This window comes from Monodon monoceros, unplaced genomic scaffold (genome assembly GCF_005190385.1).
Source record: "Monodon monoceros isolate NGI ecotype Baffin Bay Population unplaced genomic scaffold, NGI_Narwhal_1 Super_Scaffold_21, whole genome shotgun sequence".
NCBI lineage: Eukaryota > Metazoa > Chordata > Mammalia > Artiodactyla > Monodontidae > Monodon > Monodon monoceros.
Genome location: NW_021703778.1, coordinates 100,664,695 through 100,688,549, shown reverse-complemented (window position 1 = coordinate 100,688,549; position 23,855 = coordinate 100,664,695). Strand labels below are relative to the sequence as shown.

The 23,855-nt window shown below is 57.1% G+C and overlaps 3 protein-coding genes across 7 annotated transcripts; 2 read left to right on the top strand and 1 right to left on the bottom strand.

Annotated features, from left to right (window-relative positions):
• Nucleotides 1-1,154: 1,154 nt before the first annotated feature.
• On the top strand, nt 1,155-11,079 carry JPH4 (junctophilin 4). 2 transcript variants are annotated; one of them, XM_029237984.1, is made up of 6 exons: nt 1,155-1,783; nt 2,342-2,892; nt 3,642-4,413; nt 7,461-7,579; nt 7,935-8,467; nt 9,394-11,079. In XM_029237984.1, the coding sequence occupies exons 2-6, from the start codon at nt 2,514-2,516 to the stop codon at nt 9,475-9,477; spliced, it is 1,887 nt and encodes a 628-aa protein (XP_029093817.1). In that variant the 5' UTR covers nt 1,155-1,783; nt 2,342-2,513; the 3' UTR covers nt 9,478-11,079. The 2 variants fall into 2 exon arrangements, with proteins under 2 accessions (XP_029093817.1, XP_029093816.1); XM_029237983.1 differs by lacking the exons at nt 1,155-1,783; nt 9,394-11,079 and having other exon boundaries at nt 2,514-2,892; nt 7,935-8,764.
• Nucleotides 11,080-11,335: 256 nt separating this feature from the next.
• AP1G2 (adaptor related protein complex 1 subunit gamma 2) lies at nt 11,336-20,495 on the top strand. Of its 4 annotated transcripts, none has more exons than XM_029237980.1 (22): nt 11,336-11,404; nt 11,839-12,049; nt 12,466-12,590; nt 12,737-12,878; nt 13,005-13,101; nt 13,275-13,351; nt 13,470-13,565; nt 13,971-14,051; nt 14,345-14,443; nt 14,619-14,674; nt 14,845-14,958; nt 15,144-15,284; nt 15,369-15,423; nt 15,504-15,626; nt 17,230-17,319; nt 17,409-17,536; nt 18,050-18,124; nt 18,453-18,576; nt 18,658-18,793; nt 19,483-19,646; nt 19,871-19,969; nt 20,057-20,495. In XM_029237980.1, exons 2-22 carry the CDS (start codon nt 11,840-11,842, stop codon nt 20,156-20,158), a joined length of 2,334 nt encoding a protein of 777 aa, XP_029093813.1. In that variant the 5' UTR covers nt 11,336-11,404; nt 11,839; the 3' UTR covers nt 20,159-20,495. The 4 variants fall into 4 exon arrangements, with proteins under 4 accessions (XP_029093813.1, XP_029093812.1, XP_029093814.1 ...); XM_029237979.1 differs by having other exon boundaries at nt 18,020-18,124; XM_029237981.1 differs by lacking the exons at nt 11,336-11,404; nt 11,839-12,049 and having other exon boundaries at nt 12,123-12,886; nt 18,020-18,124; nt 20,057-20,458.
• Nucleotides 19,283-23,523, bottom strand: THTPA (thiamine triphosphatase). The gene is made up of 3 exons (XM_029237985.1): nt 23,228-23,523; nt 22,301-22,852; nt 19,283-21,176 (listed from the first exon to the last, which is right to left on the bottom strand). The coding sequence occupies exons 2-3, from the start codon at nt 22,845-22,847 to the stop codon at nt 21,064-21,066; spliced, it is 660 nt and encodes a 219-aa protein (XP_029093818.1). The 5' UTR covers nt 22,848-22,852; nt 23,228-23,523; the 3' UTR covers nt 19,283-21,063.
• Nucleotides 23,524-23,855: the final 332 nt, after the last annotated feature.

Sequence of the window (23,855 nt, the reverse complement as noted above, 5' to 3'; positions counted from 1 at the left end):
GAGAGAGAGAGAGAGAGAGAGAGAGAGAGAGAGAGAGAGAGAGGGAGAGAAAGAAAAGAAGGAAAGGAAGGAAGGAAGGAAGAAAGAAAGAAAAGGACCTGAGTGCATTTGACTACCTACCCTGTTGTAACTGGATGGTGTCCTCCTTCCTAAATGCTTAGGGGCAGGGTAGATGCAGCATCTAAGTAAGCTGAGGGGAGGGAAGACAGTATGTGCCTACTTCTGTCTGTAAACAGGAAGGCCCAGGATGTGCTGCCCCGCGGGTGAATGGTCAGGGAGCGGTGGAAGGCTGAAGAGGGCCTTGCCACGATAAGGCCCTCCCCAAATGTGTCTTTGCCTCTAGGTTTGCAAAAGAGACGACTCCAAAGCCCCAGCATCTTGATGGCACTGCCAAACATGACCCCCTGTTCCCCATTCAAAACCAATACACCCCCTCATGTCTGCCCACCTCCTTCAGAGGGAGAACCCAGGGAGAAAGAGCTGGTGGGGGGCGGAAGGTGGTGCAGCCTGGAAAAGCACTGTGGGTCCGGGCTTCCTGGAAGGGCCCCATTTCAAGCTTGCTCAGAAAGCACAAGTGGGGAGCCTCCTGGTTCCCTGCAGCAGTTTCTTAGGGAGGACAGTGGACTTGGTGGACACAGGCGTCCAGGCCCAAAGGCTTCCTGGCTTCAGTCCAAGCAGCTGGCAGGTTCATCCTTCTCCCCAGGGCCCCGGAAACACCACTTCCGGCCCTCTAGCCCCTGCTTGGGCTCTTCCTGGCTAGATGTCTCTGCCCAAGCCCGCCTTCCCTGTGCAGAGCTTTCTCCCTCCCTCACAACACTTATTTTGCTCTCTCAGTCTCCATATCTATTTCTTCTCCCTCCTTCTCCTCCTCCCCTGCCTCTCTTCTCCTTGCCATCCCTCACCAGCCCCAGAATGGGTCTCCCTCCCTTTCTCCCTCTCCGACAGTATCTCCCCCTGCCTTAGCTCTCACCCCTGCACCTCTTTCTTTGTATTCCTCTCGCCCTCTCCCGGCCTCGCCAGCATCTCTCCTCCCCCCGCTGGCTTCGACCTCCCCCAGCCTCCCATCTTCAGCTCAGTCTCCTCCCCCTGGCTCCTCTCCCCTCCCCTCAGCCTCACCCCACTCCCTGCCAGCATCCCAGGGTTTCTTTCCACCCTGGGGGTCTCTGTGCCTCTCATCCTCCTCTCTACTTGCCTCCTCCCTCATCGCAGGTTGAGCAGGCACCCATCCTTTTCTGCCCAGGCATCCCCGCCCCCCAACGCTATCACCGCCACTGTCTCTTCTTCCTCGTCTTCTCCTCTCCCCACCCTCTCCTCTCCTCTCTTCTCCCTGCCCCTTTAAATCTGCCTGGCCCAGCCTCCCCCGTGATGCTGGGATGGAGCAAACATTGATTTGCGCTGGGATGGAATCAGAATTTTGATTTTTTTTTCCTCTCCCAACCATAAGAAGAAGAAAATAATAAAAACACCCCCTCTTGATAGCCCCCTCTCTCTTCCCATCCAGCTCCCAGCTCCTCTTCCTGACCTCCAGACAAGGCAGATTTTTTTTCCCTACACTATTCTCATCTCCCCCTACCCCTGCCACTACCTCGCGCGCCCCCCACTGCCTGCTCCTCCGGCTGAGGAGAGAGGGGACTCTCTCCTGCGGCTCCCCCACCTGGGCTCTCCGGGTTGGAGCAGTCTCTCCGGAAGGGGAGGGGGCTTGTCTTGCCTGGGCGAGGTGGGAGTGGAGGTATCCTGCCATGGATGCTGTGCCTGGGAGGCAGCCTGAGCCCCAGTCCACATGGTGAGTAACCTGCCCCCTCCCTTCTGCCCGTCTGCCCATCCGCACCCTCGCCTTTCCCCTGCAGAGCCTCCCCCATCCTTTCCCCCACCAAACCCTCTGCCCACCTTGCTCCGATCTCCCCGCTAGGTTTTCAACCCACCCACACCCCCGACCTTTGCCAGGGAAGCCAAAGAACCGGGGTAGAGGGGTCCTGACAGCAGCCAGGGAAGCGGGTGGCTTACGATTCTGCCCAGCCCCCCCCCCCGGCCCCCCCCCCCCGGGCCCCCCCCCCCCCGGGCCCCCCCCCCCGCAACTGTCATCCTCACTCGGCGCTTTGGGGTTCCAGGTTGGAGCAGTGGCGCTGCTGCCTGGGGTTAGGACCCCAAGCCCTGGGAGGGGCCCTCTACAAGAACGGAGGATGGGGGAGCCCCGTGCCTCCAAAGCTTGGGAGCTGCTGGAAGATGCTGCTGAAGGGTGGGGGGTTGGGGGGCGGTGCTGAGGCTCCGGAGCCACTGGGCCAGGGAGCGACGGGCAAAGAGGAGGGGCCTCGCTCGCCACTTCCCCCCTCTTTCTCCGCAGCCACTCAGGATGAGGGTCCGGCCCTGCCTGCCCGCGCTGGGCGCCCCCTGCCTGGCCCCGGTCTAACTGCCCCCGCCCCCAGGCCTCGCCCGGCTCCCAGGCCCCCAGCCGGCTTCTCCAGCCCCAGGATGCGCTGAGCCACCGGGGGGCTGAGGCCGCGCCAACTACATGCATGTCCCCCGGGGGCAAGTTCGACTTTGACGACGGGGGCTGCTACGTGGGGGGCTGGGAGGCGGGGCGGGCACATGGCTACGGCGTGTGCACGGGGCCCGGCGCCCAGGGCGAGTACAGCGGCTGCTGGGCGCAGGGCTTCGAGTCACTGGGCGTCTTCACGGGGCCCGGCGGACACAGCTACCAGGGCCACTGGCAGCAGGGCAAGCGCGAAGGGCTGGGCGTGGAGCGCAAGAGCCGCTGGACGTACCGCGGCGAGTGGCTGGGCGGGCTGAAGGGGCGCAGCGGTGTGTGGGAGAGCGTGTCCGGCCTGCGCTACGCCGGACTCTGGAAGGACGGCTTCCAGGACGGCTACGGCACCGAGACCTACTCCGACGGAGGTGCGGGGCCCTGCCCACTACTGTCTGTCTGCTCGTCCGCGTGCGCCTCCCCGCTGGCCTGCCCCGCGTATGCCTTCCCCAGCCATACAACCCCCGGTGCCCCGCTGTTATCCTACACGCCTTCCCTATCAATATGCGCCCCTGCGCCCATCTTTCTGCCCTCTCCTCCCATCATCACACACGCCTTCCTTATTTGTCTGTCCCCTGCCTGATTTTCCCTCTCCCCAATCTGCCTGCCCTCACCCCTTCCCTGTCTGCCTGAGCCTCACACCCCGCATCTACCTAACCCTCACACACACCCTGTCTGCCTGTCCCACACACCTCCCCTCTCCACCTGCCTGTCCCTAACACCTCTGCTCTGCCTGTCCCCTCACATTTCCTCAGTCAGCCCCTGACAGTTCTCTTTGCTTGTCATATGCCATCTATACACCCCCGTCAACCTGTCCTCACACCCTCTGGACTGTCTGTCCTTCACACACCCCAGCCTGTCTGTCCCTCCCCCTTTCCCCTGTCTACCTGCACGGCCCTAATCCACGGATCTCCCACTCCCTGCCTGTCTTCCCTCTGCTCTTCCACACCTTCCGACCCCACCTGGCCTGTCCCCGGCTCCTAGTGCCCTTCCCCGACCTCCACGCCAGTTGCCCCCACCTCTCCCACCCGACTCAGGCTTCCAGGGGCGCATGGGGCTGGGGGTGGCAAGGAGCGGCGGGTCCTGACTCTTTCTCTCCCTCCTACCCCGCCCCGCGCAGGCACCTACCAGGGCCAGTGGCAGGCTGGGAAGCGCCACGGCTACGGGGTGCGCCAGAGTGTGCCCTACCATCAGGCGGCGCTGCTGCGCTCGCCCCGCCGCACCTCCCTGGACTCGGGCCACAGCGATCCCCCGACGCCGCCCCCGCCCCTGCCCCTGACCGGCGACGAAGGAGGCAGCCCGGCCTCCGGCTCCCGGGGAGGCTTCGTGCTGGCCGGGCCTGGGGATGCTGACAGCGCGGCCTGCCGAAAGCGCACCCCCGCGGCCGGCGGGTTCTTCCGCCGCTCGCTGCTGCTCAGCGGGCTTCGGGCGGGCGGGCGCCGAAGCTCCTTGGGCAGCAAGAGGGGCTCCCTGCGCAGCGAGGTGAGCAGCGAGGTGGGCAGCACGGGACCCCCAGGCTCCGAGGCCAGTGGGCCCCCGGCCCCGGCGCCGCCCGCCCTCATCGAGGGCTCGGCCACTGAGGTGTATGCGGGCGAATGGCGCGCCGACCGGCGCAGCGGCTACGGCGTGAGCCAGCGCTCCAACGGGCTGCGCTACGAGGGCGAGTGGCTGGGCAACCGGCGGCACGGCTACGGGCGCACCACCCGCCCCGACGGCTCCCGCGAGGAGGGCAAGTACAAGCGCAACCGGCTGGTGCACGGGGGGCGCGTGCGCAGCCTTCTTCCTCTGGCCCTTCGGCGGGGCAAAGTCAAGGAGAAGGTGGACAGGGCCGTCGAGGGCGCCCGTCGAGCCGTGAGCGCTGCCCGCCAGCGCCAGGAGATCGCCGCTGCCAGGTGGGGACCCGGTGCAGAGTCCGTAGCGGGGTTAAGGGGAGAAGGTACCCTGGGGATAAGGAAGGGGGCGGTGCCTAAAGGAGGACCAAGACACAAGGCCTAGGGCCCGGTGGGGAAGAGCAGGCCTAGGGCCAGGCATTTGTAGCCCTGGGTATTTGAGGTGTTTATATCTGAGGCTACAGGTGGACGTGGGTGTAACTGTGGGTGGCTGGGTATTTGAGGAAAGCCCTGTTAGACTGTAAGCGTGTCTCAGTGTCTTTTGTGGGGATGTGTGTCGTTGTGTGTGGGAGTAGCAATGAGCGCTGCCTTGTGCCGGCCCAGGAAACCTCTTGGAACTCAGACATGTCACTAGTCTTCCTCTTCTTGTAGCTGATCCGGCCTCCAGGACTCTGCTGCTGGGAGCAGCAGCCCCCAGCAGAGAGACAGGGAGCGTACATTCGTAACCACATCCAAGCCAGCCCACAGTCTGCTATCATTTCAGCCTTAGGCCTTGGGAAGGTCTAGTTTGTACAGCTGATCTATCCACCTGAAAAGATAGTGCCTCTCAGCTTTATCTCTTCTGCCTCCCTTAACCCAACGGATAAAGGTTGAAGGGGAGGAGACTTGCCTATAAATGAAATTTTCTTTCTGCAAATCAGATTACATTTCATGCATCAGGAACCTCATTATCTAAAGCAGTGCAGTCCAGTAGGAATATAATGTAAGCCTAGTACATAATTTTGAATCTTCTAGTGGCTGTATGAAAAAATTACGAAGAAACAAATGAAATTAATTTAAATAATATATTTTTATTTAACCCAATATATCCAAAATATTATCATTTCAACCTAAAATCAATATGAAATAATTAAGGAGAGATTTTACATACCCCCCCATTTTTCTTAAGTCTTTGAAATCTAATATGTATTTTGCACTTAGAGTACATCATTCAATTTAGACTCGCCACATTTTAAGTGCTTAATAGCTGCATATGGCTTGTGACTAAAGAAAACCAAAAATCTATTTGTAAGGAGTTCATAAGCCCCTGATTTATACAATTTACACATAGGAATTTTTAGATATTGGTTTTTCTTTAAAAGGGAGGGCACAGTTGAAGGATCTTGTTTGAATGTGAGAGTGTTTCAGAGGATGAAAAGTCAAGATATGTCCAAATGTGCTTCAGTGAGTTTGTAAAATGGATGACAAGGGGTGTGTGTGTGTGTGTGTGAGTGAGTAAACAGGTCATATCCAGAGTAGATGCCTGAACCAGAGAATGCCTATCTGTAGATATATCCGAGTGTCTGGATGGTTAGAGTCCAGGGCCTTAAGCCAGGGAAGGGGGAGGGCAGAGCACCAGGGAGCAGTTCAGGCTGGATGGGGAGTGGGCATGTGCAGGAAAAACTGATCTCAGTAGCCAGAAAGATCAGGCAGTGGGAGGAGGCTGGTTGGTCTCCCCAGCAACAGGCCTGGCAAACCTGATTGGCTGCTGGTTGCCATGGAAACAGCAGGGCCCCAGCAGTAGGTGCCTCTGCCAGGTAGCCTGAGCCTGGCCTGATGCCTGAGCACTGACTGGGTCTACTGGCTAGGATTTGATCAACCATACCCTCCAAAGTCAAAAATACAGGACCTTGTCAATGTTGCAGTTTCTTGGCTGCCAACAGAGCTCAATGCAACCCAAAACTGGGATCCTCATCCCCTGCCTTAAACTCTGAGACCAGCTCAGTTTCAGGACAGGGCTAGGCATATAGATCCTGAAAGCCCTAAGACAGAAGAGCAGGGTTATCTGAGATCCCTCCAAGCAGGTTCTAAAGGTCTTGACCCACCAGGTTTGAGGGGAGGAGGCTGACCATATCTCCCAAGGTATATAGAGAGGAAGTAGACCTAAGGTGACAGGGGACACCATGACCCTTCTCCCTACCCCCATACCCAGATTGCTTTCTTAGACCAGATACGACAGGCCCAGGGCCAGAGGGAGTCATGGGTCTTGATGCATTCAAGCCCCTGGCAAGTATATCTGATTACCTCTACCTCTGATCCTTTACGCCCCACCTCCAGTCAAGATTACAGAACTAATTTAGTAACTACAAGGCATCGGGGTGGGATAGGGAGGGTTGGAGGGAGACGCAAGAGGGAGGAGATATGGGGATATGTATATGTATAGCTGATTCACTTTGTGATACAGCAGAAACTAACGCACCATTGTAAAGCAATTATACTCCAATAAAGATGTTAAATAATAATAGTAATTACAAGGCATCTATGATTAAAGCAGAAGGTAAAAGGGAAGGGAAAATTGAGGAAACATCTGACATCAGATGGAGAATTGAGAAAAAACAGAGGGGAAAGGATTGATAATGCTTCAAGGTTACCTGTAACTAAGGAGCAGAGCAGGGTTGAAGGGGGGGTTGTGGAAGGGAGATTAAGAGCTCGCCTCTTAGAAGGTGTAATCACAATGGTGAGAAAGCATGCATGTTAGCAGGGAGAGGGATAGTAGCAGAAAGGGGAGACCCACCCTTACTCCAGTTCCAGAGCTCAGAAATGAGGAAATGGGGCGGGGGGCAGTGGCAGTGATCGGGGGCAGGGAGAACGATGTGATAACAGAAGTGGCTGAAGAAAACAAGATGTAAAATTCTCATAACAAGAGGTAGCAACACAGCAAAGAGGCATAGCTTGTGAGCACCAAGCAGGTGCAGCCGCAGAGAGATGTGCTAAGAGAGTGAGGCCTCATTTGTCACTGGGAGGGAGCAGGACAGGGATGGAATAACAGAGTTGAGGGCGGTGGGGAGGGCCTGGCCCTGCAGCTGGAGGAAGGGAAGTGTTACTACTGGATGGAATGGTGGAGGGAGTGAGAGAGGAGCAGGAAGGTGTGATGACAGCAAGCTCGGCCCAGATCTAGGGGAGGAAACCGAAGGCCGGCTGCCCTGCCCGGGAAGTGGAGCAGCTCGCAGAGTGTGAGCAAGGGTGAGGAGTCCAGAGGTGAGCTCAGATCTGGGGGGTGTGATGCAGTGGGGACCTGGGCCAAGGGACTGGAGTAGGTCTGTTAAGACAGTGTCCCTGGAACCCAACAGGGCAGCAGACGCCCTTCTAAAGGCAGTGGCAGCCAGCAGCGTCGCCGAGAAGGCTGTGGAGGCAGCTCGAATGGCCAAACTGATAGCCCAGGACCTGCAGCCCATGTTGGAGGCCCCAGGTGAGGCGTGGGCAGCCTGGGGCGGGCCCGGGGGAGGGGGTGGCTTCCTGGGGAGCTGGGGGGCCTGGGCATGGAGAAAGGGGAAGGGAATCCCTGCAGGGGACTGGGGCGGGAAAGGCCAGGGTATGAGGATCTAAGGGGACAGGGGGTGGGGACCAGACCCAGTTGTTTGAGGAGCAAAGTAGGAATTTATGAAATAGGGTCATAGGACTAGGGGGTTGGGGTCTGGCAATGAGAGGCTGTAAACCTGGGGGTACCAGAGTCCTGGGAGGCGCCCAGGCAGGGGGATAAAGCTGTAGCTTCTGCAGCCCAAGGCCAGTTCGTCCCCTCTGATTCTTAGCTATCCCTGCCCCAGGCCGCAGACCCAGGCAGGACTCAGAAGGTTCTGACACAGAGCCCTTGGATGAGGACAGCCCTGGGGTGTACGAAAATGGACTGACCCCCTCAGAGGGCTCCCCTGAACTGCCCAGCAGCCCTGCCTCCTCCCGCCAACCCTGGCGACCCCCTGCCTGCCGGAGCCCACTGCCTTCTGGAGGGGACCGAGGTCCCTTCTCCAGCCCCAAAGCTTGGCCTGAGGAGTGGGGGGGCCCCGGTGAGCAGGCAGAAGAACTAGCTGGCTATGAGGCAGAAGATGAGGCTGGGCTGCAGGGACCAGAGCCCAGAGATGGCTCCCCACTCCTCGGAGGCTGCAGCGACAGTTCCGGAAGTCTTCGGGAGGAGGAAGGGGAGGATGAAGAGCCCTTGCTCCAGATGAGGACCCCAGGGCGCTCGGAGCCGGAGCCCGCGGCCTTGCCAGTCCTGAGGGGCCTGTCCTCGAGGGGTCCTGACGCCGGGTGCCTGATGGAAGACGCTGAGGAGGCTGCTGCGTCCGAGAGGCCCGCCCGGCCGGTGAGAGACCCTCCCCTCCCCGACTCTGCCCTGTGCCCTCGGAGTCTCCCACCCTTCCTGGTCCCTCTTATCAAGGCCTGGCCTCTCATCCTTTCCAGACTTCTCTCTGATCCCCTGAGGGGCTTTGATTTGCACTTAGCTTCCTTTTTGCCTGCCCAGTCTTGGACTATATCCCACCTCGAAAAAATAGAGAATTTGCAAGCTGGAAGGAACCTTAGAGACCTTCACGTCCAACTCCCTCATTTGACACACGGGAGGACTGAGGCACTTACAGTAACTCACCAAGGTTACGAATAATTAACAGTACAGCCAGAACATCTTTGCCTGCTCTCCTTTCATATCATTTCCGGCTCCTGGTTTCCTACTCCACCTCCACCCCCACCTCCACACTTTCTCTCTTTGGTGCCCAGAAATAAAAAAGGAAAAGCTTGTTCCCTCCCTACCCTGACTCTCCCTCCCTCTCCTGGGAAGAAGAGAAATAGGGAAGAAGGCAGAAAACTGGGAGGGGTGGAGTTTCCCCAGTACCCTCCACTCTGATTGGACTCCAGGCCTTCTCCTGTTTCCTAGCAACCACATCCTCACCCCTTCATCCCCTCTCTGCTTCACTGCAGTCAAGGCTGCTGCTGCCAACATCTGATACTAAGGCCAGGCACCTTCTGCCTGGGCCACGTGCTGCAGGGAGGGGAGTGGAAGGAGAAGGGAGGATGGGCTGACTTGAGGGAGCCAGAGGGAAGGTGGGGCCCTGCCTGGGAGCAGAGGAATGTTTTCCAATCCAAAGCAAAGGTTGGAGATTTCCCTGGTCTGGCCTCTGAGGAGAGGTGCCTGGGACCCTTCTGCTTTGCTACCTCAGCCAGGGCAGGAAGGTGGGACCCGTCACTGGACCCGGTCCTCAGGCACTGAGACTGCATTTTCCCCCATCTCTCTAGGGAGCTGCCAACCCGTTGGTGGTGGGAGCCGTGGCCCTCCTGGACCTCAGCCTGGCATTCCTGTTCTCCCAGCTCCTCACCTGAGGCTCCTGCCTGGCCTAGTTCTGGCTTTGGTTTGCTGCCTCTTCACTCCTCTGACCTGCCTTTTTCTCTTTTCTTCCTCCTGGTTGTTTTTTCTCTTTTCTTTCTCTTCTCCCTTCCCTTTCTTTTCTGTCCCCCTCTGGTTTTCTCTCTTGTTTTTCTTTCCCTCTCTCCTTTCAGATTCTCTCATTCCTTCTGGCTCTGTCTCCGTCTTCCTCACTCCCTTCCCCACCCACCCCTTCTCTCTCCCTTCTCTCCTCTCTCTAGATTGTTTACATATGAAGGGCTTTTCTCGCTCAGAGTCGCTCTCTTCTCTGAGACACACAATTCTAAGTCAGACCATTGCCCCACACCCTCCCTGCCTTTTCTTTAGATCTGAACTTGGATGAGGGTTGGGGTTTGGTGTCCTGAGGAGTCTCCCAGAAGCTGAGCAGAAAGGAAGGAGAAAATGGTGAAGGGGTATACTCTATACGGGAGAAGACTGTATCCTGGGCGAGGCACGGGCCGTGCTGCTGTGACTCCCTGACCCAAGGGGCCTGGCGTCCCTCTGAGGCCTAGTGCTAAAGCTGGAGGGGGTGCAGCCTCCATCTCTGACGTTGGAGGATCCTACCTCACCTCCAAGCACTGAGCTAGGTTCTTGCCGAGCTCCATCCTTCCCTGAAGGAGATGAGGGGAATGAAAAGTAGAATGGCTCCCCAGCATCTTCTCCCTCTTTCTTTCCTCAACAGCCAGCCCCTCATCCAACCCCCTAGGGTGGCATGCCATGTCAAGAGCAACGTGTAAAGGAAAGAAAATGTCCAATGCGGCCAAGCCCACCCTCTCCCACCTTTCTCTCTCCCCCTAAAAGTTTGTTTGGTTGGTCTGGACTCACGTGTGGCCTTTGATTAAATTTCTAAGGGACCTGAAGGAGGCATTTCTACTGCAGAGGGTTAGAGGCACCTGAGCAAGGACCCCACTCCCCAACTCTGGCAGTAGTGGCTGGGAAGGCATTTCTGGAGAACAAACCAGACAAGCCAATAAGAATTCACAGGGCAGCTGAAGCTGTTTAGTAGTCCCTAAGTGGGTTATATCCCTTCCCCCATCATATCAGAATCTTGTGAAATGGGAAACCAACAGAAGGAGGGGATCAAAGGAAGCCAGTCTCTCACACACTTTCCAGGCACAGCAGAGGTGAGAGTCAAACCCGGGCGAGAGGTGGATGGAGAGCCCTGTTTGAGGTTGTGGCTGATCCCTGGTACTAGCTTTTCCCCTGGGGGCAGGAAGCCCTAGGAAGAGGGTACTGTAGGGTCCCCAGAGGATCTTTCCTCCCTCCCCTGCATGAGGCAGAGGCAAGCTGCCTGCCAACCCCCTCCCTCAAGGAATGGCCTTGCCTGGGAATGCCCACCACACACAAACTCTTCTTTTTTTCTAGTCAAACTCTGTTTACTCCTTGGCCTGCCTCCCTCTTCCTCCCCTCTCAACCTTTACTTCTAATTTGTATTTCATGGAATTTGGGATTGAAGTTAAACTACAACAGTGCCACCAACACCAAGTCTTGCAGGAAAAAAAATATACAAAGAAATTTAACAAAAAAAAAATATATTAATAAAAAATTTCAAAAAAAGGGGGGGGAAATTGTCCTCTCCTTTGGGTGTGATGGCTTCAAACCAAGCTCTCAGAGGCTCTCCGGGTAAAGGAGCCCTCTTGGGGACCCCCAGGCCTGTTATTACACTCTCGCCGGCCCTAAATAGTTAAGTGTTCTTTCCCCTCAACTCCAAACCAGGAAGGCCTGAGCTAGAGGATTCAAGACTGCTCTGCTGGTCGGCTCAGGAGGGGCGGGGTCCCGTGATGGGGGCGGGGAGAGGGAAGGACCAGACCAAGTCCCAACGCTCGACGGGGCTAGTACCAGGAAGCGCTGTGGGGAGAGGAGCGGAGTTGAGACTGAAGCCAGGTGAGGCTGGCGTTAGGGCTGGCGTCCTGGTGTGGGGAAGCTGAGGCCGCCTGAGAAGTGAACGGCGGTTCCGGAGGAAGAAACAGCGCTGGGCTCTAGAAGGAAGGGAATGGCTAACCTAGAGATGGGAAACCAGGTGTACACTGAGGGAAAAGAGGTGGGGCGGGGGGGGGGGGGGGGGGAGGGGGGGTTCCGGCGCATGCTCGGTAGCAACGGGCGTGGAGTGGGGCGGGGACGCATGCGTAGTGGAGGTCTCCTCCCGCGGTGAGGAGGGGGCGGAATTTGGGGACCCGCGTGGGGAAAGGGCTCAGTTTTAGGGTAGCGGTGGGACCCAAGCCCTCAGGAACTTGGTACAGGGCAAGCCTGTGCAGAAAGGCCAGACGCTTCCAGCCAGAGGGTTAAAGCCCTCTCCGGTCCCGGGCTTTGCCCCGCAGGATGGTGGCGTCCTCGTCCTCGCTGAAGCTTCAGGATCTGATCCAGGAGATTCGTGAGGCCAAGACCCAGGCCCAGGAGCGGGAGGTGATCCAAAAGGAGTGCGCCCACATCCGGGCCTCCTTCCGCGATGGGGACCCTCTGCACAGGCACCGCCAGCTGGCCAAACTGCTCTACGTCCACCTGTTAGGCTACCCCGCCCACTTTGGACAGGTACCGGGCAGGGGCGCCTCCCTTCTAAGTTTGATGAGAGGAGCTAGTGGAGCACCGTCTCGGACCCCCTCACCTATTTGTGCCCCGATTTCTTTATTCTACAAAGCTTCTGAGCCCTCAGAGTATGCACCGCAGGCCTCCTTCCGCAGTATAACCCAAACTGGTCATCAGCTGGGCTGAACCCTTCATTCTCTGGCCAGCGCCATTCAGGGCACTTCCTCCTCTCTTCCCATCCTCCTGTTAACTTGAAACTACCCACTAACTGAATCTCCTAGACCTCTCTTCTTGTTGACGGGAGGGTCATGGGATATGCTGCCCTCACAGATTAATCTGGTGTAAAGGAGGAAGATGGAAAAGGGACGTTAGTGCCTCTGGTTTCACCCCTGCCCCTTCCTGGTCTGACCCCTTCCCTGTAGATGGAGTGCCTGAAACTGATCGCCTCCCCCAGGTTCACAGACAAGAGGGTGGGCTACCTGGGGGCCATGCTTCTACTGGATGAGAGGCAGGATGCCCACCTGCTCATTACCAACAGCATCAAGACGTGAGAGAGTTCTGGGAAGCGCTTGGAATCAGGGAGATGGGAGAGTGGGGAACTGGGAAATCCCAGGGGGTTGCCTGCTGTTGTAGGTACTGGGAAGGGCTGGGTTTTTCAGAGGCTTGACTGACCGTCCTCCCAAAACTGTGCAGTGACCTGAGCCAAGGGATTCAGGCTGTACAAGGCCTGGCCCTGTGCACTCTGAGTGCCACGGGCTCTGCTGAGATGTGCCGGGACTTGGCCACTGAGGTGGAGAAACTGCTCCTGCAGCCTAGCGCCTATGTGCGCAAGAAGGTGAGATGGTAGGTTCTAGGCACTTGCGCCTCCAGAAACTGTCCCCTGTCTGCCACGTGGCAGGGGTGTGGAGGGCAGTCCATCCCGGCAGACCCCTGCCCCTTCTGAGACCCCTGACCTCTGCAGGCTGTTCTGACTGCAGTGCACATGATCCGGAAGGTCCCTGAGCTCTCCGACATCTTCCTCCCACCCTGTGCCCAACTGCTTCATGAACACCACCACGGTAAGGCCATGGGGCTCCTCGTCCCCTGCCTCAGCTCTGGCTGTGGACAGAAGGGAGACGCGGGATGGGAACAGCAGCTCCTAGGAGAAGGGTAGCACGTGCACACAAAAACACGCACGCAGTAGACTCCCCTGTGCTCCGGCCCACAACTCACTTCCCCCACCCTGACCCAGGCATCCTGCTGGGCACCATCACGCTGATCACGGAACTCTGCGAACGAAGCCCTGCGGCCCTCAAGCACTTTCGAAAGGTGGGCTGGCGAAGGGGCGGGCTCCGGGCCAGGAAGAAAAGGGCAGTAGGGTTGGAATGGGGCTGAAGATTGAGAGGATTAGGAAGAATGCTCAGACCAGGCGCTGCCCTCTCTCCAGATGGTGCCCCAGCTGGTGCACATCCTCCGGACTCTGGTGACGACGGGATACTCCAAAGAACACAGCATATCTGGAGTCAGCGACCCCTTCCTGCAGGTGGGCTGACCCTTCCCTGCTATATCCCTAGAACAAAAAGCTTAGTAAGCCCATGGCTAGTGGTCACTTCCCAGAGAACACTTGGGCTCAGTCAGTGTCTTGGGCGGGAGGGTGGCAGGTACCAGGTTCTCCCAGGACCATTGTGGGGAGGGGGATGCCTGAAGGCCAGAAAATCCAGTTTGGTAACAATACGTTTAAAAAGCCTGTCCTCAAATCCCCTGGCCTCACACACCTCTGAACCCCTCCCAGGGCCCAAGGGACCAGTGGAGGTGGGGGGAGGGCCAGGGAGGTTCTCGGGAACCAGCCAAACCCCTCACAACGCTCTCCTCAGTGCTGGACTTTTCTCCTCAGCCCCACGACTCCTTCCCCTAAGAACCACCCCCCCAACCTTTAACCCAATTTCAGGTCCAGATACTTCGTCTGCTTCGGATTCTGGGCCGGAACCACGAGGAGAGCAGTGAGACCATGAATGACTTGCTGGCCCAGGTGGGGGTGGGGTTGCCAGTTAAGTGTGTTGCTCTGTGATCCCACTGGCCCTGCGCATCCCTCACATGACCACTCACCATGCGGTGGCCATATGATAACATCTCCATTTCCCTCTGGACCGGGATCTCCCTGAGGACAGGGACACAGTCTGTCTCAGTGCAGTAGCCCCTGGCACATAGCGGGAGTTCAGGGAACCTTGTTAGCTGTTTGAGGGATGGTATGATGGAGACCTTTCAGAGACCTGAGGAGAGGACGGAGCCCCTTAGAATGCATCTTCTCTCGCATCCACACAGGTAGCCACGAACACAGACACCAGCCGAAATGCGGGCAACGCGGTCCTGTTTGAGACGGTGCTCACCATCATGGACATTCGCTCTGCAGCAGGCCTGCGGGTACCCTCCCGTATGCCCCTCTCCCCTGGGGCCCCTCCCACCTGCCCCAGCCAGGCAGAAAGGTCCTGTTCACTGGTTTCTCCTCCCCACCCTGGTCATCCTGTGCCACGCAGTCCCCACTCCTGAATGAGCAGGTTGCTCCTTCCCTGACTGTCCCCAACCTCTGCCTCTGTAGGTTCTAGCTGTCAACATTCTTGGCCGCTTCCTGCTCAACACTGACAGGAACATTAGGTAATAGGCCCAGGTGTCTGGCTGGGCTGTGTCACTGAGCCCTGGGTCCTCTGCCCTCCTTCTTCCAGAGTCTCCGGATTCACCAGCCTCTTATTCCTATACCCAGGGCAGGACGGGGTGGGGGAGGGCTGATGGCCATGGCATGACAGGGCCTCTCCTGCTCTGGCCAGGTACGTAGCCCTGACGTCCTTGCTGAGGCTGGTGCAGTCTGATCACAGTGCTGTGCAGCGGCACCGCCCCACCGTGGTGGAATGTCTACGGGAACCTGATGGCTCCCTCAGCCGGTGAGCGGGACAGAGGAACGAGAGGGCAGGGCAGAGGGCCCAGCACCTGGTGGCCAAGACCCAGGCCAGCTCAGAGCAGCTGGAGAAAGGGGACTAAGGAGGCAGGTGCCTGGGGAAGGGGGGACCTGAGGCATGTCATAGGGTGACCTGGGTTACCTTGTATAAACACACATCTCTCCTGCCAGGCGGGCCTTGGAACTGAGCCTGGCTCTGGTGAATAGCTCCAACGTGCAAGCCATGATACAGGAGCTGCAGGGTTTTCTGGAGTCCTGCCCCCCTGATCTACAGGCCGACTGTGCCTCAGGCATCCTGCTGGCAGCAGAGAGGTGAGGGGATGGGTGCCCAGGAGGCAGAGAGGGTGGGATCCAGGGACCGTCAGCACCAGGACTGAAGAGCCATATGTCCCCTAGGTTTGCCCCAACCAAGCGGTGGCACATAGACACCACCCTACGTGTGCTGACGACGGTGAGGCAGGGGCTGGACTGAGAGCTGGGCGGGAGCATGCAGGGTTCACCACACTGACTCAGCCACGTTCACCCCTCCAGGCAGGCACCCATGTGCGCGATGACGCAGTGGCCAGCCTGACCCAACTGATTGGGGGCGCCCAGGAGCTCCATGCCTACTCTGTGCGCCGTCTCTACAGCGCCCTGGCTGAAGACCTCTCCCAGGTACTGCTCCCACCACCAGGCCTGGGGCTGCCCAGCGCTTCCTGGGCCACCTGCTCCACATATCTGATTCCCAACTGTTTTTCCCTCAGGGTCACAGCTCTCTCCTTAGCAGAGGAGACACTCAAAGCCAGAGCCCCGTTGGTAGTTAGAACACCTGGACTTCTGTCCTGGCTTTGACACCTACTGTCTGTGCAACCACAGATGACTCATTTACCTTCATGCTAGGTCTACTCCGCATTCTACCCTGCCTATCTCCCGGAGCTGCCTTGATCAAATGAGATAGATAAAAGCTCTTTCTGCATGTATTAGGTTTTGCTTTTTTTTAATGTGGGATCTTAGTTCCCAACCAGGGATCGAACCCGTGCCCCCTGCATTGGAAGCATGGCATCTTAACCACTGGACTGCCAGGGAAGTCCCCCATAGGTGTTTTTTTTTTTTTGGCTGCATTGGGTCTTTGTTGCTGCACATGGGCTTTCTCTCTAGTTGCAGCGAGCAGGGGCTACTCTTCGTTGCGGTGTGTGGCTTCTCATTGCGGTGGCTTCTCTTGTTGTGGAGCAGGGCTCTAGGGCGCACAGGCTTCCATAGTTGTGGCACGCGGGCTCAGTAGTTGTGGCTCATGGGCTGTAGAGCGCAGGCTCAGTAGTTGTGGCGCACGGGTTCAGTTGCTCCGTGGCATGTGGGATCTTTCCGGGCCAGGGCTCGAACCCATGTCCCCTGCATTGGCATGCAGATTCTTAACCGGTGCGCCACCAGGGAAGTCCCCGGTTTTATTATTACCTTGAATGCTGAGTGAAATCACAGATGCCAACCAGCATAGCCCCCTTTCCATATTACTTTAGTAGGCTAGGCAGAAACCACCCACCCCTTCCTCAAGGGAGGACCCCCCCCGTCACTTCTCCCCATCCTTGCTGCACCCCTTGTGGTTAGGCCATGTAGGTTTGTTTTTGTTTTTGTTTTGGCATTACTTTCTGAATTTTATTCTAGGATATTTTTTTAAATTGAAATATAGTTGATTTACAATATTGTGTTAGTTTTAGGTACACAACAAAGTGATTGAGTTATACATACATATTTTAAGATTACTTTCCATTATAGGTTATTACAAGATATTGAATATAGTTCCCTGTGCTATACAGTAAATCCTTGCTTATTTATTTTACGTATAGTAGTTTGTATCTGTTAATCCCATACTCCTTATTTATCCTTCCCAGTCCCCCTTCCCCTTTGGTAACCATAAGTTTGTTTTCTATGTCTGTGAGTCTGTTTCTGTTTTGTATATAGATTCATTTTTATTACTTTTTAGATTCCACATACAAGTGATATCATACAATGTTTGTCTTTCTATGTCTGGCTTAATTTAGTACGATAATCTGTAGGTCCATCCTAGGCCATGTAGTTCTGAAACTTGGCCACCAGAGGGGAGAGGAAGCCTAGGAGCCAGGACAGAGCTGGGAGCAAATTAACAAAACTGCTCATAACTGCTCCCAGTGCTGAGGCCCCTCCCTTTCCCCACCCCTCCAAACTCCACCATCTCTGCACTGCCTAAAGGATGTCACGGGGTCTGGAAGTGACACAGGCCCATCATGTTTCTCATCCCATGCAGCAACCGCTGGTGCAGGCGGCAACCTGGTGCATCGGGGAATACGGGGACCTCCTGCTGGAAGGGAGCTGTGAGGAAACTGAGCCCCTGCAGGTAGGTCCTGCGTTGGGGATACACTGAGGAGGGACATATCAGGGGAGGCAGGGCTGGCCCCAGGGTCACTCCCTGTGTCCCCCTGGAAGGTGGAGGAAGAGGAGGTGTTGGCACTGCTGGAAAGGGTGCTGCAGTCCCATATGTCCCTGCCGGCCACCCGAGGATATGCCCTCACAGCCCTCGTGAAGCTCAGCACCCGGCTCCGTGGGGACAACAAGTAAGAGTGGGTCCCAACTCCTCCCACAGAGCCTCTTCTTGGTGCCTCCATTGAGAGATGTCCCTTCACTGTGCCCCCCAGTTTCTGAGTTTCTGTCCAGGCCCACACCCTGGTCCCCACTCCTCCGTCCTTAGCTTCTTCCTTTTATTTTTTCTTTTTGCGGTACGCGGGCCTCTCACCGTTGTGGCCTCTCCTGTTGCGGAGCACAGGCTCTGGACGCGCAGGCCCAGCGGCCATGGCCCACAGGCCCAGCTGCTCCGCGGCATGCGGGATCTTCCCGGACCGGGGCACGAACCCATGTCCCCTGCATTGGCAGGCGGACTCTCAACCACTGCGCCACCAGGGAAGCCCAGCTTCTTCCTTTTGAGCCAAGAATCATGGGTATCTCCGTGGTCTGTGGGGCCTCTTCCTTTCTTGCCGCATCCTGAAGGTGAAGGGCATGGCAGACGACCCTTCCCACTCACGCACCACCCTGCGGCCCAGCCGCATCCGCCAGGTTGTGTCCATCTACAGGAGCTGCCTGGACGTGGAGTTGCAGCAGCGGGCGGTGGAGTATAACACCCTCTTCCAGAAGTATGACCACGTGAGGTGTGCGCGCCACTCTGCCGCAGTGTGGGACCCAACCCCTGGCCCGCTCCCCACTGTCCCTTTCTGGGTGCAGGGGTCTCATCCTCACCTGTGTCCTTCCTCATCCAGTCAGAGCCTCCTACTCACAGTTCACTGAAGCTAAGTGGGCTTCCCACCATCCTTGTGCATCTGAAGGCCAGCAAGACTGTGCCGCCTGAGGAAATCAGAGGGGCCCTTCTGACCCACCATGTGCCCAGGACTCCCCATGTTCTTACCCCTCCTCCCACGTGCCTCTCATGCAAAGCCCAGGGTCTACCCAGAGGGATACACCTGCATTCCATTCTCCCAGGGCTGCCATCCTGGAAAAGATACCTCTTGTGGAGCGAGGTGGCTCTCAGGTTGATGAGGAAGCAAAGGAGAGCAAAGAAACAGCCCAGCTTTCAGAAGCAGCCCCTGTCCCCACAGAACCCCAGGTGAGGAGGCCGGGAGTCCCAGGGGGAAGAGCATGGTCCAGCTTCCATACCCAGCCCTGACACTTCTGCCCTCTCCCCCAGGCCTCAAAGCTCTTGGATCTGTTAGATCTCCTGGATGGCCCTTCTGGGGACGCCCAGCACCCTCGCCCTCTGGATCCCACCCCAGGAAGCGCTTTGATACACCTCCTCAACCTTCCCTGTGCTCCCCCACCCCCTGGTAAGCCTCAGCAAAGGGGAGATGTCTTAAAGAAGGGGCGGTGGAAATAGGCTGCTTCCCCTTCTAAGCCAAGGACTGAGGTTGGTACCCTCTTCCCTGCTGTGTACCCCCATCACATCCCCATCTTAGTAAAAGGCTTCACTACATCATGCCAGTCTCCTCCTGGACACCCTCCAGTATCTTCCCTTTGTTCCAGATTTCTTACCCTGGCCTGCGGGCCCTGCTTCCTCCCTGCCCACCTCACATGCTTTCCCACTACCCGCTCCACTGGCCCCCTCTCAGCTCCTCAGGCCCTCTCACCTCAAGCCCTTGGCGTTCCTATTCTTTTCACATGGAATGTCCTTTCCCCAGCACATCAAAATGACTGGCTCATTCTCAATCTTCAGGCCTCAGCTAAACTGTCAGATGCCTTCCCCTACCTCTCCTATTTCAGTTAGTTCCCCCCAGTTATCCTGGCATAGTTTGTTTCCTTCAGAGCACCAATTACAGTCTGTGATTATCTTTCTTGTTTATCGTTTCTCTCCCCCTGACTAGGCTGTAAGCTCCATCAGCGGCCGCGCCTTATCCACTCTGTCACTAGCATCTCGAGCAGGGCCCTGCACCCAATGGGTGCTCGTTTAATTTTTATTGAATGAGTGAACCGTTATCTTCAGCCCATACGCTGAGCCACTTCTTTCTCCCTGCTGTAGCTCCCATCCCAAATCTCAAAGTGTTTGAGCGTGAAGGACTACAGCTGGATCTTTCTTTCGTTCGACCCCCTGGAACCCCTACTTTGCTGTTAATCACTGTCACTGCCACCAACACCTCGGGGGGTGATGTCACCCACTTCATCTGCCAGGCCGCTGTGCCCAAGGTTTGTAGAAGACTGGGATTCAGAGGTAGCCTCGGTACTCTAGGAGAAAATGCCACTAAGTAGAGGAGGTGGGTGGGGGAGAGGATGAGATGAGAAGGGAGTGACTTGCAGAGACAGGCACTTGGGGAGTTATGGGAAGAGGGTTTAAAACTATTGGGTGTGGAGGGGTTACCTGAGCCCAGCCAGCTCCCTGCGGTGTGCTCCATCCAACCTCCTGTGTTCAGAGTTTCCAGCTGCAGCTACAGGCTCCCAGTGGGGACACAGTTCCAGCTCAGGGTGGCCTTCCGATGACCCAGCTCCTCAGAATCCTCAATCCTAAGAAGGTGAGCTCCAGGAGCCGCTCGAAGCTAAGACCCAGTGAACGGGGGAGTCATTGGCGCTTACCCTGGTCTGTGCTCTCCTATTCCTAGGCCCCCTTGCGGCTGAAACTGCGCCTCACCTACAACCACTTTGGCCAGTCGGTGCAGGAAATCTTTGAGGTGAACAACTTGCCTGTGGAGGCATGGCAGTAACTCGGCCTCCACTCACAGCCTGAAACCCTCCCGTGTCCCCAAGCCCAGGGGAGCCGCTATCTGAGGACAGCCAGCAGGTGGCACTCTGGTCCTGTACTTGCCACTGGGGTGGGGGGGGCTGCCCCCAACCCTACAAATAGTGAAAGCCCAATAAAGCCTGAGGGGGGAAGCCATATTTGAGGTAGAAAACGTATGTGAATCACAGCCAGGGAAGAGCCTTCTTACACAGGAAGTAGGTATCTTGCCCTAAGCCTTTGGAACTGGTTTAAACAAAGTAAGGTTTTCTTTCTACCCCTTTCCAGGTTGGGGGGCAAATGTGCCCCTAAACTTCCACAGGAGGCACTCTACCCTCTGGGCCAGAGCAAGGCACAGGGGCAACATCAAACCAGAATTTCTAGATTTCTAACAGGGACTCCCACCCATTTCCCCAGCCTTCTGCTATTCCCCATACCCCAGGGCAGGGAAATCCCTGCTGCCTCCCCTCATCTCTAACTCAGCTGTAAGGCGGTTTAGGAGCCGCTGGCAGAATCAATGGCATCGACCAAGGGAGGGAGGGTGGCAAGGGATTTTCCTGTGCTTAACTACTGATCACGGCTAAGTGGAAATCCTATAAACACGAGCGGAAATCAATGGAGGCTGCTTAGCGGCCAGGGGAGAGGGGCGGCCCACAGATTGCATCTGACGGATGAGGGAGAGGGGGCAGCCAGGGAGGGCTCCAGGAAGGATAGCTGAGGGTAGGGGGAAGGAACAGGCGGAGCTGGAGAGAGAGGATTCACTGTGGGAAGGGAAGCCAGAGAGGAAGAGGCACAGTGAGCCCAGGAATGAACCTCATTCGACCCGGAGCTTTCTTCCCCATCGGGCAAGTGACACCCTAGCCCAGTGTCACGTCTGGACCTTCCAGTCCCCTAAGGCTTCTCTTTGGAGCTGTACACTTCTAGCAGGCGCTGATAGTCCTGAGGCCGGAAGCGCTGTAGGTACACAATCAGCTTGGCAGGTGCCGTCTCCTGCGCCAGCACACCTACAGGCAAAAGGAGAATGAGCAGAGAACCAGACAGAGCCGAAAATGCTTTGACTCTCCCTGCCCACGCAGCTGGACCCCAAAGTTGTTTCCAAGGCAGCACTGGGATTCCGAACGCCGTCCAACCAGCTTCTCTAACTCCAACCAGCTTCTCTAACTCGCCAGCCCACTCCCTGATTAGCTTAGGGAAGCGGGGCCTAAGAGGGCCACTTGAGGCAGGAGTGGGCCTGGGAAGCCAAGCATGAGCCTCTCCTCCAGCAAGAAGTGGTGAAAGGCACTCAGGCACCATGAAGGCAGAGGGTGCCTCAACAGCGACTCACTTCAATTACTGCGTCTGCCCCCCAATCAAGATTAAAGCCTGTCCAGCCAGGCCAAAGCTCATTAGCTTGGTAATGAAGCACATGCAGAGATGCACACAGAGAGAGAAACCAAGGGATGTAGGAAGAAGAGACGCAGCTACAGCCATGGGGTGGGATTCACGGGGAATTCTAGCCTGTGTGCTGTGGAGTCACAATAAGCCAGTGTCTGAATGTTAGTGCCTGGCAGCATGCCGGGCAGATAGCAGGGAACTCGCTGTGGGTTTGCTGGGGAGGCAAGAGCAGCATTCCAGGGCTGTAAGGCCTGATGGCATGCACGACACTATACTCCTGTGGATGAACTGTGTACAAGGGAGCTAAGCCTGGGAATGGAAAAACGAATCTGCTAACGTTTGCCCCGCTGTCACATAGACACAACGTTCTCGCCTTTTACTCAAGCCAATAGGACAAATTAAATGAGGATTTAGTTGTAAAAGTGAGAGGACAGGAGTTGGGGGAAGGAAGGATGGATGGAAAGATGGAAGAGGAGAACTGACAAAGAGAACTGAAGGACACTTGCGGTGACTAGAAGTATGAGAACTACATGAGACAACGACTGGGATGGATTAGAGACACATGGAATGATTCAATCCAGGTTAGACAACTATTGCAAAAGAGGAAACCGGATTTGATAGAGCAAACCGGGTCCTCTATAAAATTGCTAAAGTAATTCCCCAGAAATAGCCTCGAGACCCTCCCCACTAACTGGCCCAGCGGGTACACCCAGAAGAGGAGCAAGGGAAGCACAGAAGGGCCTGTCTCCCTCACCAAGCATGCTGCTGAGGCTGTGGATCTTCTCTAGGGCAGCTGGGACTTCGGCCTCCTCTTGCACCAGGGCCTCTACCTCACCCACAGCGTAGCCAAAGTCAGCTGTATCCAGGTCCACCCTGAGCGGCCGCTCCTCTTCATCACCTCCGCGCGGCACCAGTTTCCAGGCACTACGCTTAGTAACGAAACTAGCTACTTCCTGCAGCCCCAGCGGGCCCAGCACAGCAGCCACGCCTCCAGCCCCCGGGACTTCAGCCCTCAGCACCTCACAGAGCTGGGCCACAACTGCAGGCTCAGCTGTGAGTTCCATGTACTTAGTGTGGGGTCCTGAGACACTTGCTGCTCCGGGACATTTGAGCTCCCATCCACTGCCCTCTCGCTGTCGGAGCCAGTAGTCAGCCCGCATGAGGCTCAGCTCAGGGGTGTCATAGTAGCTGTCTCGGAAAGTGACTCGGCGCTCCAGGGTACCCCCCAACTCCTGCAGCCGCTTCTCTGTGCCAGGGCCGGGAACGAACTTTCGCTCCACTTCAATCAGGCCCTGGGCCATGCTACCTGCAATCAGTCAATCAACAAACATTGGCTGAGCTCCCAAAGACCCCTACCCCCGGAAGAAGTTAGGAAGCGCACACACTGTCGCAGGGCTCTCTGTTGGGGGCCCTTCCTCCCTGCCTCTGTGATGGATGGCCCCTTCTTGTCTCTGATGTTCTAAGGTTCAGCAATAGGGATAAGTCTCCAGTTAGACCCCTTCCACTGCTGAAAATGCCCTCAATCCAAAGGGCTCTCTAGAAAGCAGGTGTAGCGGGTAGCGGGTGTCCTTTCAACGCGCCCGCTAGACACCATGCTACCCCGGGAGGACGGCGGCTCACTGCCGGTGGCGACCCCGCCCGATCCCCCCACAGCAACGGCCAGCGGAGCCTCGGGTCTCACCTCAAAGCCCCAGGATCTCCCTCTCGCGGGACCTGGAGAAGGGGGAAGGGAGCCCACGCCACGCCCGCGAGGAATGCCGGGAGCAGTTCCTGGCCCCGGACCTCGGCCCGGTTCTTTGCACACCCGGGAGATCCCGGCACGAGCGGCCATATTAGGCCCGCTGTGGCGAAGCCGACGGCAGGCCGGGGCCCGAGAAGCCTGTTAGCTTATGGGAGGCCGCAACCTCCGCGGTGGGCCGAGAGAGAGGCCATCTCCCTGCGCTCTGCTTCTCTTCCCAGACCCCTGCCGCTCTCGGGGGTGGGGTCGGCCCGGCTCTCAGGCCGCCGGCTGAGTCGGCACCCTGGGGCCCGGGTGCATGATGGGAGATGTAGTTCCAAAGGGAGACTTTGCTTTCTTGCCCCACCCGTCGCTATGGTGACAGGAAAGCTGCGATTAACGCCCGCGGGTCTCGACCTAAAGTTGAGAGTCGGATGGAAAAGGAGCTGAGGCCCCAGTCCTGTCTCCAATCCCCCTCACCCCGTTGGCAGATGGGCCTGGAATACAAGCCACTCACTCAGACGCTGTCCAGCAAATATTTTATTAACTATTATGGTGTCCCACTGAATAAAGGCCAGTGGGAATGAGCTAG

Bases quoted from the DNA above. Each gene is read 5' to 3' on its own strand.
- THTPA (XM_029237985.1), bottom strand. From the start codon at position 22,847: ATGGCCCAGGGCCTGATTGAAGTGGAGCGAAAGTTCGTTCCCGGCCCT. The intron at 21,177-22,300 runs GTGAGGGAGACA...TTTTGCCTGTAG, and splicing joins CAGCCTCAGCAGCATGCTTG to GTGTGCTGGCGCAGGAGACG.
- AP1G2 (XM_029237979.1), top strand. From the start codon at position 11,840: ATGGTGGCGTCCTCGTCCTCGCTGAAGCTTCAGGATCTGATCCAGGAG. The intron at 17,320-17,408 runs GTAGGTCCTGCG...TCCCCCTGGAAG, and splicing joins AGGAAACTGAGCCCCTGCAG to GTGGAGGAAGAGGAGGTGTT. The intron at 19,647-19,870 runs GTTTGTAGAAGA...TCCTGTGTTCAG, and splicing joins GCCAGGCCGCTGTGCCCAAG to AGTTTCCAGCTGCAGCTACA.
- JPH4 (XM_029237983.1), top strand. From the start codon at position 2,514: ATGTCCCCCGGGGGCAAGTTCGACTTTGACGACGGGGGCTGCTACGTG. The intron at 4,414-7,460 runs GTGGGGACCCGG...GGAACCCAACAG, and splicing joins CAGGAGATCGCCGCTGCCAG to GGCAGCAGACGCCCTTCTAA. The intron at 7,580-7,934 runs GTGAGGCGTGGG...TCCCTGCCCCAG, and splicing joins GCCCATGTTGGAGGCCCCAG to GCCGCAGACCCAGGCAGGAC.